Source organism: Leuciscus leuciscus, assembly GCF_965113295.1.
Source record: "Leuciscus leuciscus genome assembly, chromosome: 18".
In the NCBI taxonomy this organism is placed as follows: Eukaryota; Metazoa; Chordata; class Actinopteri; order Cypriniformes; family Leuciscidae; genus Leuciscus; species Leuciscus leuciscus.
In genome coordinates, this window is record NC_138742.1 from 7,757,404 (window position 1) to 7,771,385 (window position 13,982).

The window sequence follows — 13,982 nt, forward strand, 5'->3', positions numbered from 1 at the left end:
CCTTTAAACTGCAACAAATTCGAGTCGTCACATTCAATATGCGCTTTGCAGTGGCGTGTTAGAGATGAGCTGTATTGGATCCCACCCCCTTCCCCAGAATACACACATCCAGAGCCTGCGTGAGTGACAGCTCAACCTGGAGAACATCTGTGTGAGATCCCCTCCCAAACACAGCATCCAACAACTAAACGCTGAATCCAGCTCCCTAAAGCCCCTCTAACGGCTGTGATTCCTCTTCAACAGATGCCGTTTCAAAATCCGTCTCATAGAGCGGTGTGTGTGTGGAGGCTGGAATCAGATCCACTCCCACCGAATCCTCCGTAAGCAGCTGATTTCTCCCCAGCTGAGTGCATTTGCTGCTGCAGCCGCTGCTGTCAGACTACAGACTACAGCAGAAAACTGCCTGTTCACAGCAGTGCATGCTGGGAAGGGATCTTAAAGAGACAGTAGCGCTGCTATTATAAGAGTTTGCCTCTATAGTCCATACAGATCATGCATTAAAATCTGTTACGGTCTGTGGTTTAGTCTGTGTCTTATGCTTTTTTTTTTTTGTTCCTCCCTTGTTTACTTTGGCGTCGTTCTATCTCTATAGGCGCGCGCATGCTCTCTTTCTGTTAGGTTGACGCACATGTTCATCATTTGAAAGGTAGCTGATTGAAATCGGCAGATAAAAGACACCAATTTGGAGGAGAAAGAGGAGAGATGAAAGACTTACGCAGCCTCTTTATGTTTTATGTTATTTGTGTTTTGTTATGCTTTGCGTTTCATATTTCTCTTTGTTAGTTGTTGTCCGCTCTTTTAAATACTTACTTGGTTGGCATGTTGTTTGATTTTGCTTATACATTGTCTTGAGTGAATTAATAAAATCGTTCTGAGCAGTGGCGTTGTTCACTCATTTTTGTTTGTTAAATTATTTCACTAGAAGGGACGTCGTAACAAAACCAAGCTGAAAATGTCCAAGTATAAGGATCGTACATGAAGGCAACAAATTGTTTTATTATATATTTCGGACAACCATTATAAGTGCCTTTCATAATTGTGAATTATGAATTATGAATCATTACCTGCTGGTGTATCTTTCTCGGTGAGAGCGCTGCGTATCTGTGTGAGGTAGACCACCATTGAGAGCTGGTCGATTTTTCCGCAAGTGGTCATATCAGCGGCATGCATGATGGGAGCGATGCCAAACACTTTCTCCACGATGTCAAAGGCCAGCTTATTGTTCGCAGTGATGTTATATTCATCTAGACGAGACATGTCACTGAAAGAGAGGACAGCATGCATATTATTTGTATGCACTTATTGTGTATACCCAAACTGTTGAACGATAGAGTATCAAGCAACAGTTTATCATAACATAATTGGGCTCTGCATGTTAAATCCATTCTGTTTCTTGATGGTCAGGTGATCTTACATGAGTTCAGGTCTGAAGCTGTGGATGAGAGCGCAGAGAGCCAGGCCGGACCTCCAGGACTCGCTCAGATCTTTCACCTTCACGTGCTCGTACCCCGCTGTGTTCTTCTGACACCAGGACAGCAGTTCCTCCAGACGTCTGATAGAGTCTAAACACACACATTTAGTTCATCACTTCACAGGTCTGTGCTTCTGTGCATTTTCATCGGGTTATGAAACCCTAAAACACATTTTTGACATGTAATCAGATGCATAACGCTAATATCTTAACATATATGAACAGATGATGCATATTATTGAAAACAATGATATCCTACGTTATTTTGAATTGTTGAAAACATTTTTTATAGCTTTTTTTCAACATATACTCAATTAAAATAGTAAATACACCCTCAGTGTGTTATAAGTTAAAGTGATACAAGTTACATATACATATGTATATATGAGGGTTTGTGTATATATGATAAAGTAATATATAAGTATGTATATGTGAGGGTTTATATATATATATAAGATAAAGTAATATAGAAGTATGTAAATATGAGGGTTTGTGTATATATGATAAAGTAATATATAAGTATGTATATGTGAGGGTTTATATATATATAAGATAAAGTAATATATAAGTATGTATATATGAGGGTTTGTGTATATAAGATAAAGTAATATATAAGTATGTATATGTGAGGGTTTATATATATATATAAGATAAAGTAATATATAAGTTTATAAGTTAAAGTATGTGTCGTATGGCATTTACCTTTTCTAGGTTTAGATTTTAGGATGGGTTTCAACTGTTTGTTGGGTTTACTCTCATCCTCTACTTCATACAGACGCTTGACCTTTAAATTGAACACAAACAGACTTAAATAAAACTCTCTGATGATAAAAACACTTTCATTAATTACTAATCATTGCTAGGTAGTTCAAGCAGCTTTTGCATGCGTGTAAGTTTGTGTATAGGACCTGTCTGGGTTGGATAGAGGACAGGTTGACGTTTGGGTAACGCGTGGATGGATCGATGCTGTAGGCAATGTATTTCTTGCTGGTGTTCTCTGGAGTCGTTTGAGAGAGCAACTGATACACGCTCTCCCTGTAGAAGACATTCACAGCATAATGCACTAATGCACTATTTTAATCATTTGTGCATTTTATATTGATATTGATAAATACATTCACTTCCGTTCAAAGTTTGGGGATGGTAAGGAATTCATGTTTTTAACAGAAGATTGAATTAAAATAGAAATCTTTTGTAACATTATAAACGGCGTAAAAACTCTGTACCTCTCCGCGATCACCTGCAGGGGTGGCAAACCTTTTCCCCAATTCCTGACCATCCACGCCGTGTCAAGCGCAGCCAGGAAACCACGAGCAATGCCAGTGCCAAGAGGCCAAAATGGCTGCAATAAAATAATAAAATTAAAATAAAATCTAAATATATTTTAGTCTATCTATTATGATAGCTTTAATAAGGTTTGATGGCCAATGCCAATATGACGGACAGTATTATGTAATCTATACTGTTTTACTTGTATTGTTTTAAACAGTGCTTACATTAAACCAAACTCAACGAAACAAAGTTTTGATCCAATCCAAGCCGATCTGAGAAAGCAGCGGCTGTTAATCGTACGTGATTATTTCACCACAGTGCTCGTCTAAACTAGTGACCTGATGAATAAGTACGAAGTACGAACATTTATTTATTTGAATGAAATATTTTAATCACTATTCGGTGTCAATTTTCATAGTCAATCATTTTACTGTATGTAATTTACATGTTTATGCACAAAATTCGTAATTAATATTCCAAGTAGTTGACTGTCATTCTCCTCGACGCTGTGTGTGTTACAGTTTAAGATTAATTAAATATTTAACATCATTACATTTATTTAAGGCACGCCAGCGCATCCATCCATCCATTCAAATATTTTAAAAGAATAGAAAAAGAGCACCAGCGCACACAAGCAATTCTATTTATCAGTCAAATTCATTTAAGAATGTACACTCAACCGGTATGAAATATGGTCAGTAAGAGAAAAACAACGTTAATGAGAAGATGAGCACTGGACTGTTGCAAGTTAGTGGGGAAATATATTTATTTATTATTCAGAATTCACAGTTGGAAAGAAAATAGGAACATTTCAGCAGGTTCAAGATAAATCATGTTAACGCAGAGAACATGATTCACTGTTTTAATCAATTGACAGCCATAAAACGTAGTAATAATCTGCGTTCTCGTGTATGCAGGCGTGCTGAACGCTGTTACGGGAAACTCCCGAGTTGTAATAAGTAGAACTAGGAAGTAGTTGTGCAAGTAGTCCATTGTAAATGGAACATTATAAAGTGCAAACAAAGACTCTTTAGTACATTTGAAACCCCCAGTTTAAAAATAAGTCCCGAGATAGTTAATTGCTTTCATTATCAGTCTAAATGTCAATAATAACACTGAATTATTAAAATTAATAATTATTATTAATCTTCATTATTTATAAATGTACTGTAGCTCAAACAGTAGAGCATGGCACTAGCAATGCCAAGGTCATGGGTTCGATTCCCAGGGAAAGCAAGAACTGATAACAATGTGTACCTCGAATGCAATGTAAAGTGCTTTGGATAAAAGCATCTGCCAAATGCATAAATGTAAATGCTATATTAAAATGCTAATATCTGCAGATACCACTGTGGACGCCAATTCATTTTTAAACTATGTAACAATCAATAAATGTCATAATGTTGTCATTAATAATACATTTAACACTGATCATGTTTACTCATACACTATGGTAATAACACACCTCTACCAGAGAGTCTCCCACCAATCCGATGAGCAGTTTCTTCCCTTTCCTCTCCTTCACCAGAGACGCGTTCTCTGCCCTGTGCATGGAGGTGAAGTCAAACACGGCCACGTCAGGGCGGCCCGCGTGGTTCTTCGCAAACTCCATGTCCGGCAACATGTGATTTGTGGAGAAGTCGGCGGCATCGTATGCGTACTCCTGCAGAGCCTCCTGGTTAATGTTTGCGGACGCGAGCAGCTGCTCGACATCAGAGAAGTCCTGAGGACGAGAACGCTTTTGATCAAGACAAGGAGGGTTTAATGTTAAGGCCCGTTCACATTGAGAACGAGAACTATAAAGATAACTATCTTAGCGTCAACACCAACAGACGATCTCGCTCTGTTTATTCTAAGCGCGTGCTTGTCTGTAACTTTAAATGCTTGAGCTCGTTACAGCAGGATGGATTCTGATTGGCTGTCAATGTTTTTATTGTTCATCATTTGGATAAAATCATTCTGAAAGTGATTCCAACGATATCATTTCTCTATATAATTTCTTATATCATCAATTATACAGTAGTTATAGCTTTGGTGTGAACTCTGCTATTCTTTAATGTTGAGAATGATTTTTAGAAATGTATCTTTATCGTTTTCTTTATACGTAGTTATCGTCCTCGGTGTGAACGGGCCTTTAGTCTTTCATTATTTCATTTGTACTCCATTTGCACTTCAATATACAGCTTGCATTTCTATCAGAACACAAATAGCAACTGACTGCAGCTATTCCTGTGAGAATACAGTGACAGGAGAGGACAAGAATAGCTGGACAACAGTGTGAGGATTGATAAATGTGTTTGTAAGTGTAGATGTGAGCTGGAAACAAGTTGAAACGTCACCATACACCTCTGCTGATAAAATCAAGGCCTCTTTTCTAGGCTCTGTTTAGCTTTTCTATGAAGTATTCTCAAAGTCATTGCATGTGTCACACTGTGTATCATACCTGCTTTATAACTCCTTTTTTTATCAAGCTCGCTTTTTTTGCAGTCATCACAAAATAGTGGGTGTCATCTTTGTAGTAGACAATGTTCTCTAGATCAACGCCTGAAAAACACAACAAACAACAGGACAGATGAAGGGGCGTGTGGGTTTACTTATCTATATTTTGGAAACAAACGTGCCCTAAATAGATAGCTAAATATGACACAAGGTAAAAAACGAATGAAAACAGTCTATGGAATATTCTCAGTGAGATAAGGTAAAAGTGTGTGTGTGTGTGTGTGTGTGTGTGTGTGTACCGATCTCTGACTGAAGTGCTTGAAAGAACTTCTGGTTGTATATTCGGGCCACGCCGCTGATCTCCTGCACCTGAGCCTCTTGTTTAGAATGGCGATTAACAAAGTTTGCAGTGATACCGATGGCTAACTTTCCCCTGAGCTCCTTTATCTTAAAACCTGAAGACATGGGGAAAACAACAGAAGGAAAGTTTCAATAAAAAAATTTAATAAAAAAATAATTACATTTATTTAAAATAATAATAATAACAAAATATTTAAAGAATTTAGAACAAACTGTGACTTGGATAATGAGGGTTTTTACAACAAAACAAAACAATGAAAATAAAATAATAAACAATTTATTTAATAAAATAAAATAATAAAATAAAATAGAATTTAATTTAATACCATATTCCAAGTGTTTAGTATAAATTGATTAGGATCATTAGGGGTTTTACAACAAAATAAAAAATGTAAACAAATAAAATAAAATGTATTATTAAATAAAATTATAAAATGAAATGAAATTTTAATTAAATATTCCAAGTATTTAGTAAAAAGTGACTTGAATAAGCAGAGCTTTTACAACAATTTTTTAAAAAACATTTTATTAAATATTTAATTTAAATTTAATTCAATATTTAAATTAATTTCAAAGGGAAAGTGGATTTGATAAAATCCACTCATCCGTGTAAATGTTATATTTGGCACAATGTTACCATCTGGCACATATCTTCCCCCTCCAGCCGAAATAAAAACATCAAACTGAAAAGCTGCAGCTGTGTGAGACTTAGGAGACACCCCTGCTCTCCATCCTGAGAGAGAGAAAGAAAGAAAGAAAGAAAGAAAGAAAGAAAGAAAGAAAGAAAGAAAGAAAGAAAGAAAGAAAGAAAGAAAGGAGATATAAGGCAAAAAGTTAAAGGACAAACATTATTTTTCAACTACATGACTGCAGACCTTTCCACAACAACTAGAGCTGGTTTGTACCTGTGGATCCTGATGGTTCAAGCAGACCTTCAAAGGTCACGCCTGTGTGCACCTCGACCCCCAAAATCAGGGCCAACTTCAGCAGAATCAACTGCAGCTGACGGATACCTATAGAGAAGCACAGACCTCATTACATGTGCATTTTCAGCAATAAAAGTTTCACTTTGATCCTAATTTAACAACATTAAATTTTATTCAGCAAGGGCGCATACAACTGATAAAAAGTTGAGAGATTTATAATGTTACAAAAGATTTCTATTTCAAATAAATGCTTTCTATTTATCAAAGAACCCTAAAACGTATCACAATTTCCACAAAAATATTAAGCAGCACAAGCATTTTTGACATTGATAATAATAAGTAATGTTTCTTGAGCAGCAAATCAGCATTTAAGAATGATTTCTGAAGGATCATGTAACTCTGAAGTAATGATGCTAAAAATTCAGCTTTGATCACAGGAATAAATTAAATTTTTAAATTGTAATAATATTGCACAATATCACCCTATTTTTTATCAGATAAATGCAGGCTTGGTGAGCAGAAGAGACTTCTTTCAAAAGCATATTAAAAAAATCATACCGACCCCAAACTTTGATACGTTAGGCTACATTATGGAAGCACATGTCATGTTGAATATAATTCATTTGATGATGAAACAAAAAAATATTCAACAAAACTATCCTGTAGCTTAGATATAGATTCTCACTTATGTGATGAATGGATCCGCTGCAGAATCTTCCATAGAATTTCTTTGCACCGAGGTTTTGCAGGTCTTTAATGGTGTAGGGCCACAGATGCAGGACATTATTTCTGGTGAAAGAGGTTCTTTTTTCCAGCACAACCACCTGAGCGCCCAGTAGGACCAACTCGATCGCTGTCCTGAGACCACAGGGACCCGCACCCAACACTAAACACTGACACAGAGAAAGAGACAGTGATTGGGTTTCTTTTCCCAGTGTTAAACCACTTCATAGATGGAAACATCTGACAATATTCAGGTTATTGATGGTACCTTGTTTTGGTGACATGCCTTGCCCTGTTCATAGTCCGGATGGGCGGCTCTCTTGTCGATCTTCTGCCAGAGTTCTTTGGCCTTCCAGTAGTTGAGTTTGTCCTTGAGTTTACTGTAGAACTGCTTGTAGTCCCTGGGGTCGACCTCCAGGTGGCGACAGAGCTCGATGAAGTTCTGCTGTGTCTCTTTACACGTCTGCGCCTGGACAAAGCGGTCAAACAGAGTGTGGCTGGGACTGACAGAGTCTGTTTGGTTGGTCATTGTGATGGGAGAGGCCTGGAGCCAGCTAGATGACCTGCAGAGACAAGAGAGAGAGCGAGAGAGTTTACAGAAAGATCCAAACAGAAAGAGTTACAAAACTTCAACTATGCACAGGCTGACTAAAAGGGTAGGCTATTTAAAGCAACTCTGAACATTAATTTTGGCGCGTAACTCATCTAGCACCATTTGTGCTACAAGCATGAAAGACATCTCAAATCAGGCTCGTGTGCAATTACCTTTTTAATGTGCCCCCTATTAAGCAATTTCAAAGTTTCCTAATTTGTTTTTAAATCTCATACAATAGGCTTGCATGCATCCAAAGTCAAAAAACACTTTCATTTTCTCATAATATTCAGTATCACCTCTTATCTCACAGGGCCTGTTAACACCTGCCCACTTCATGTGTTTTCTCTGATCGGATAGCTATCCGATCGTGAAAAGACACAGGGGCCGGTTACAACAACAGCCATGATATTAAGACAGTGTCTTAAGTTCTATGACCCACTAGCAGTTAGTCAGGGGCAGTCAATCTTACTTTTTGGAATCAAATTAGGCCAATCTACTTTTTTATGTTGACTTAAAAAAAAGCTATGAACAGTCTTAAAGAAAAAAAATGTATGTCTTGTAAAACTAGTCTTAGAGGTTTGTGCAACTGGCCCCAGAGGTGTAAATGCCCTCCGAAACGCATTCGAGACGGATTTAAATCCGATCGCCTCAGACCACATCAGGAGGCGGACGAAACTGGAATCTTGTTGTTGAAAACCACATATGTAAACTTTACGCCCAACAATGCTAAGAAATAAAGCGTGTTTTAGGCTATATGTCATGTCATAGCCAGATATGACAGTGCTATGCCACATGCATCGCCGCAGATGAGAAGCTGAGTATCTCTTTTCTTTTCTCACAATCGTGAAAGTGAAGTAAGTCACGGACGCACAATCATCATTATTAAAGTAAATGATGTTACCAGTGCTGTTGCCACGCTCTCCAATTGCGCTCTTTGATTCTTGAAATTAGCTGATGATCAATAAAATACAGCTCATATTTTTTGCTTTCGGTGACGTGAACTCCATTAAATCTGCACATAGCGTGGGAATTGAAGATCAGATTTATATCTGTTTTGCGGAGACACACTTATGTGGGCATGTGTAAATGGAATCGTTTTGATACATCAGATAGCTTTCCAATCAGCATAAAGGCATGAAGTGACCAGGTGTAAACAGACCCACAGTGTCTGAAACTGTTCAGTAAAAGATTTAGTCTCTCTAAACTCCTTTCCGAGAGCTTACTCTGTTCTGATTGGTCAGACAGCTCAGTCTGTTGTGATTGGTCTTCTCTGCTCTGATTGGTCAGATGGCCCAGTCTGTTGTGATTGGTCTTCTCTGCTCTGATTGGTCAGACGGCCCAGTCTGTTGTCTGTGATCCCAGTCTGTGATTGGTCGACCACTTACAGCTTGTGTCGGAAACGAAACGCTCATTACCATATCTGAATTTCAGCTCCGGATCTTCCTCAGCACTTCATACACACAGCGATACGAACAGTAACGATGGCGTCGGTTTTGACGTATCAATTTAAGCACGAGTCCTCATCCTTTGGAAGTGCATGGAAAATGTATTTGCTGTCGCAGCGCAGAAAACAGCGTCTTCTTGACATGAACAACACGAACCAAACTCTTCCAGTTCTCAGCTACAACTACAGTGTTTGAGGGTCAAAGTAAACGTTGTTCGCAGCCAATAAAGACTATATGCTGGCATGAAAATCTGTGACAAACCTACAGAGGTTTCTGCAGGAAGACTTGACTTCATGACAACTTGTTTCAGCTCAGTTCTTTCTTATGAGAAACAATAACTCCATTTATTGTGAACTTGGATCTCAGACTTTTTACATTAACCCATTCTCAAATGTCTATGATATTGTGGTTTCTAGATATGATAGGGCCCTACTTCAATGTAAACTTATAGGGTTTTATTTTCATTATTCTGAGTGCCCCAATTATGCTTTTTCAGATATTACATCTTAACAACTCCTAATAACTCATAAAAACACCTTAGCAACCACACACAACACCTTGGCAACAACAAAACCCAACAGCAGTTCTGCTTGGGCAAGTAGCGCGTCCTTTTTTCTTTAGAAATGATAAAAGTCTTGTTCTGGTATATGGAAGTATAAGAGGAACTAGTACTGATAAGTGCATGGAAAACAAATTAAGTCAAACTTTGTAAACAAATTAAAAAGCAAGAAAGGCTTAAATAGAATAGTGTTCATGGCACAATTATGTTTATGGATGTTTATGAAATTTAAACTATTACTATTTTATTTATAATGTAGGCCTAATAATAATAATAATAATAATAATATTTATAATGTGATATAATATTATATATAAAATTATAAATATTATTATTACATTATAAATAAAATGTCATACAAGTATTCAATTATAAAGCCCAAGATAACAAACATTATGAACTAGGGGTATAACGATATCCTCATGTCAAGTATTATCACGAAACTGAACTTATGATACAATATTATCACGAAACTGAACTCACGATACAATATTATCATGAAACTGAACTCACGATACAATATTATCATGAAACTGAACTCACGATACAATATTATTGCGATACTCAAAGACATATGGTAAAAAGTTAACAAAAAATGCACTGTTGATTAAAATGCTAAATTTGGTATTACATTGTGGGTGTAAATGAATAGGCTTGGACTTTGTGCTGGTAACCCAATGCACAGGACAATAGTGACAAGGATAAAAGTATTCATGATTCTGAAGCAAAATATATGTAGCAAAATATATATAAACAAATATATGCTTGCTCTCTGTCACTGACTAGATATATTAAAAATAATGTTTTTACTTTTCACTGTTACACCCCTATTATTAACAAAATACACTTACAACAAAATGGAAAGATTCAATTCCAGGTATGAGAGCCTGAACAATACAATAAAAAAAACTACATTTTTTATGCTTTGACTCTGAATGCGTTTCATGGAAACAAGTTCCACAACTTTCAACAGGAAATAAAGTATTGTAAAAGTTAATCTCTGTTAACCCAGAGGTCATGTACAGAGATAGCAGTAATGGCTGTTACAAATGACCTAATATGTCACAAAACGATTTTAGGCTAAGTCACACTAACAACAAACAAACTACTTAGGGCTGTCAAATTAAAATTAGAAATTTCGTATATTGGTCGAAATAAAAATAAAAATCCACATTCAAATGCAAAAACGGTGCATTCGAATATTAGATGTCCATCAGCTTTATCAGTGGCGCGCCGTGCACAAGATACGATGATGATAATGTATCGAGTTGTTGCATTTTAATGTTTTTGTTAGCCTTTTCAGTTTAACCCACTAGATGCAGCACTGCTGAGTTGTTCATTCAAAACATTGCAGAAATAGAGAAGCTCAATGCAGAGAAGATCTTGGTCACGTTAAAACCGAAACCAAGCCGATCACACAGAATGCATTTTCTGTGCTGCGTTTCCATTGTTTTCTATGTACACAAGCGCTAGAAGGGCATCTTTGACCATTGCACTCACGTCTTGCACAAGAGAGCAGCTTGTTAAGAAAGACATGTAAAGTTAAAAGAAGTTCAACTTTTACAAAACATGTCTTGAGACTTTTCTTTCCCCATTTCACTGCATCTCATGAGTCGGCACGTCGACTCTTTGTATTAAACTATGCATAAACACATGATGCGGTTTTGCTCATAATTGTTTATGCAATTCATGAAATTATATTTGATTTATAAACTTTAGTTTAAACGTTATGCACTTTTTTTAACAGTTATTTCATTGCTTTGAATAAACAGTTTAATGCAGTGTATTAATAAAAGGATTTTTTTCCCCTAACTGAAATGAGGCCTTATAAATAAAAAGAAAAACAATTGAATATTAGCAATGTATACGGTAAGTAAATAATTTGAATTTAGTTTTTCTGCCAGTTTTACAGCTCTAACGATGTCATGACAAACCGGGTTCTCCCTCGAAATCAGGAAATCAGGTCTCTACCAACTATCAGTTGATTGTATTGTACTAAGTACATACGAATGATATTAAATAATATATAGCTTACTATATAGTGCATAATATAACAAATTGAACGTAATTTCTTTCACTTGATAAACTGTTATTAATTAATTTTAAATTATTATTATTATTAAATAATAATAATTGCATATTAAGTGAATAACTGCACATAATTAAAAAACATTAAAGACATTTAACACTTATTTTAACAGGTAATTAATTACATTAAAAATTATTTTGAATACATTAAGGCTAATCGGCTATCTATGCTAGTACATATACTAACTAGCCTATAATGAAGATATTAATGGTAATTTTAACATAGTTAAAACAGCATTTATCATAACATGATTTTGTAGGAATTGTAATCAGGCGCTAAAGAGAGTACCTATTAAAAGTAATTTGAGTCAGTCAATGGGATTGGTTGGGGTCCTAAAGCCCGGGACACACCAAGCCGACTGTCGGCCGACTACGTTTTCTCAGTGTGTTCCGCACCGTCGGCTGAAGTTGGTCCTCGTCGGCTTTTTTCCGGCCGAATCGGCGTCGGGCCGTCTGATTGGCTGATTGTGCACGAGAATAATAGCAAAACAGTGAGAAAAGAAGTCAAAACAGTACAGATAGAAGGCTGTTCTAATGTTATGTCATCTTACATGAGTGTTCCTTGGCGAATATTTCAATATCAATATGAGCGGAGTGGAATAAAGAAAGTGTTGTTTAGCAGTATTGATATTCAAAACGATGAGCACACACCGCTTTGTTTATGGTTTGAGTATCTGCAGCCTGCAGCGTCGGTTTCCCTCTCAGAATGACGAATATAGATGAACATTTCTGCAGAAATAGACAGTTGTCTCATTTACACGCAGGCGCAGAACGCACAGTCTAGCTGACAGTCGGCTGTAGTTCTCTCGGTGTGTTTAAGACCAGCTTTTTCCCCGACGCAGGCGAAGCGAGACGACAACAGTCGGCTTTCATCAGCGCTAGTTCTTTGGCGTCGGGTTTGGTGTGTCCCGGGCTTAGAGAGACCTGATTTGTCACCACACCAGCAATATTGCATTGCAAGTCACTGGGCTCCAGGCTGAACACATAAACAGGGTGGAATACATTGCTAAGTGTTTCATGTGACTTTCTGTGTGTGCAAATATAGATTTAGCAACCCACATTTACTCACTGACTATTTTTAAGACATCACTCAGTGTCACCTGCATCTCTAGATGAATGCAAAGCGTCTGTGTTATTAAAAACTCTCCAGATCACATGGAGATTCTTACAAAGCACAAAAAGAGGCCTACGATAATTTTTGACATTCTTTCACTTTGATTCAATTGCGTACAATGAATACTTCACTTGTGTTAGGATGAGTGCAAAACACAAGGCTAGTTAAACAAGAAAAGTCACTTTGAGTTCATCACATCTGAAAAGTGAAAGCATTTTATTTAAATTTACCATCTTAAATTACTAATCTAGAACCACAGAATCTCTAGAAGCATATATTCTAGAAGCATAAACTCAACAATGTGCTACTGCTTACCTTTAAATATTTAAACCCAGTTTAAAGGGTAACTCTCGCCAAAATTGAACCTCTTTTTGTTAATCGACCCGAGTCAAGCATTCGTGTAAAAGCATAATTAGAATGGAAACGCCACTTTCAAAGGGGTCATATAATGGTACGTATGCACTTTTACAAGTTGATTGTACTGAAATGTGTGTTGGCAGTGCCTGTACACAACCATCATAAAATGATAAAAATCCATCCAGTTTTTTTTTTTTAAAATCTTCTTATATGTTTCCTCCCATCTCAAATCAAGCTGTTCGATTTTGTGACGTCACAAGATCGACGCCCCTCCCACGATGGTTGATTGACAGCAGCTTTTCAACACAGACCCGCCCTCGTGAGCGAGCTGTCAATCATAGCACGTGACGACCGGCGCGTCATTGTTGATAGCTGGAACACTGAGCAGAATGGCGTCTAAGCGATTGTGGTGTTCTGTTCTTGGGTGTAATAACGAACACAGCAGTCATGTGGATGTTCCTAAATACGAACCGCTGAAGACGCAGTGGCTGAGTTTGTTTTCGAAGGGAATATTCCCCACGATCAACGTCAATGCTTTCATGTTTGCGCGAATCATTTCACCAGACTGCTTTACAAACGAGGATCAGTAAAGCTGGTTATTTTCTAAGAAGCTGCTCCTGAAAAAAGGATCGG

At 37.0% G+C, this 13,982-nt stretch overlaps 1 protein-coding gene across 2 annotated transcripts in view; it reads right to left on the reverse strand.

Moving 5' to 3' along the window:
- mical1 (microtubule associated monooxygenase, calponin and LIM domain containing 1) overlaps positions 1 to 13,982 on the reverse strand; it is a 36,573-nt gene that overhangs the window by 14,958 nt on the left and 7,633 nt on the right. For both annotated transcript variants that reach the window (XM_082145527.1, XM_082145526.1), the window contains exons 2-13: positions 7,460 to 7,754; positions 7,154 to 7,361; positions 6,448 to 6,555; positions 6,180 to 6,275; positions 5,482 to 5,637; positions 5,187 to 5,287; positions 4,209 to 4,466; positions 2,698 to 2,813; positions 2,380 to 2,506; positions 2,174 to 2,255; positions 1,415 to 1,562; positions 1,065 to 1,261 (exon numbers count right to left, since the gene is read on the reverse strand). In XM_082145527.1, coding sequence (XP_082001653.1) covers positions 1,065 to 1,261; positions 1,415 to 1,562; positions 2,174 to 2,255; positions 2,380 to 2,506; positions 2,698 to 2,813; positions 4,209 to 4,466; positions 5,187 to 5,287; positions 5,482 to 5,637; positions 6,180 to 6,275; positions 6,448 to 6,555; positions 7,154 to 7,361; positions 7,460 to 7,720 — 1,858 coding nt within the window. In that variant the 5' untranslated portion in view covers positions 7,721 to 7,754. The remainder of the gene's footprint in view (positions 1 to 1,064; positions 1,262 to 1,414; positions 1,563 to 2,173; positions 2,256 to 2,379; positions 2,507 to 2,697; positions 2,814 to 4,208; positions 4,467 to 5,186; positions 5,288 to 5,481; positions 5,638 to 6,179; positions 6,276 to 6,447; positions 6,556 to 7,153; positions 7,362 to 7,459; positions 7,755 to 13,982) is intronic.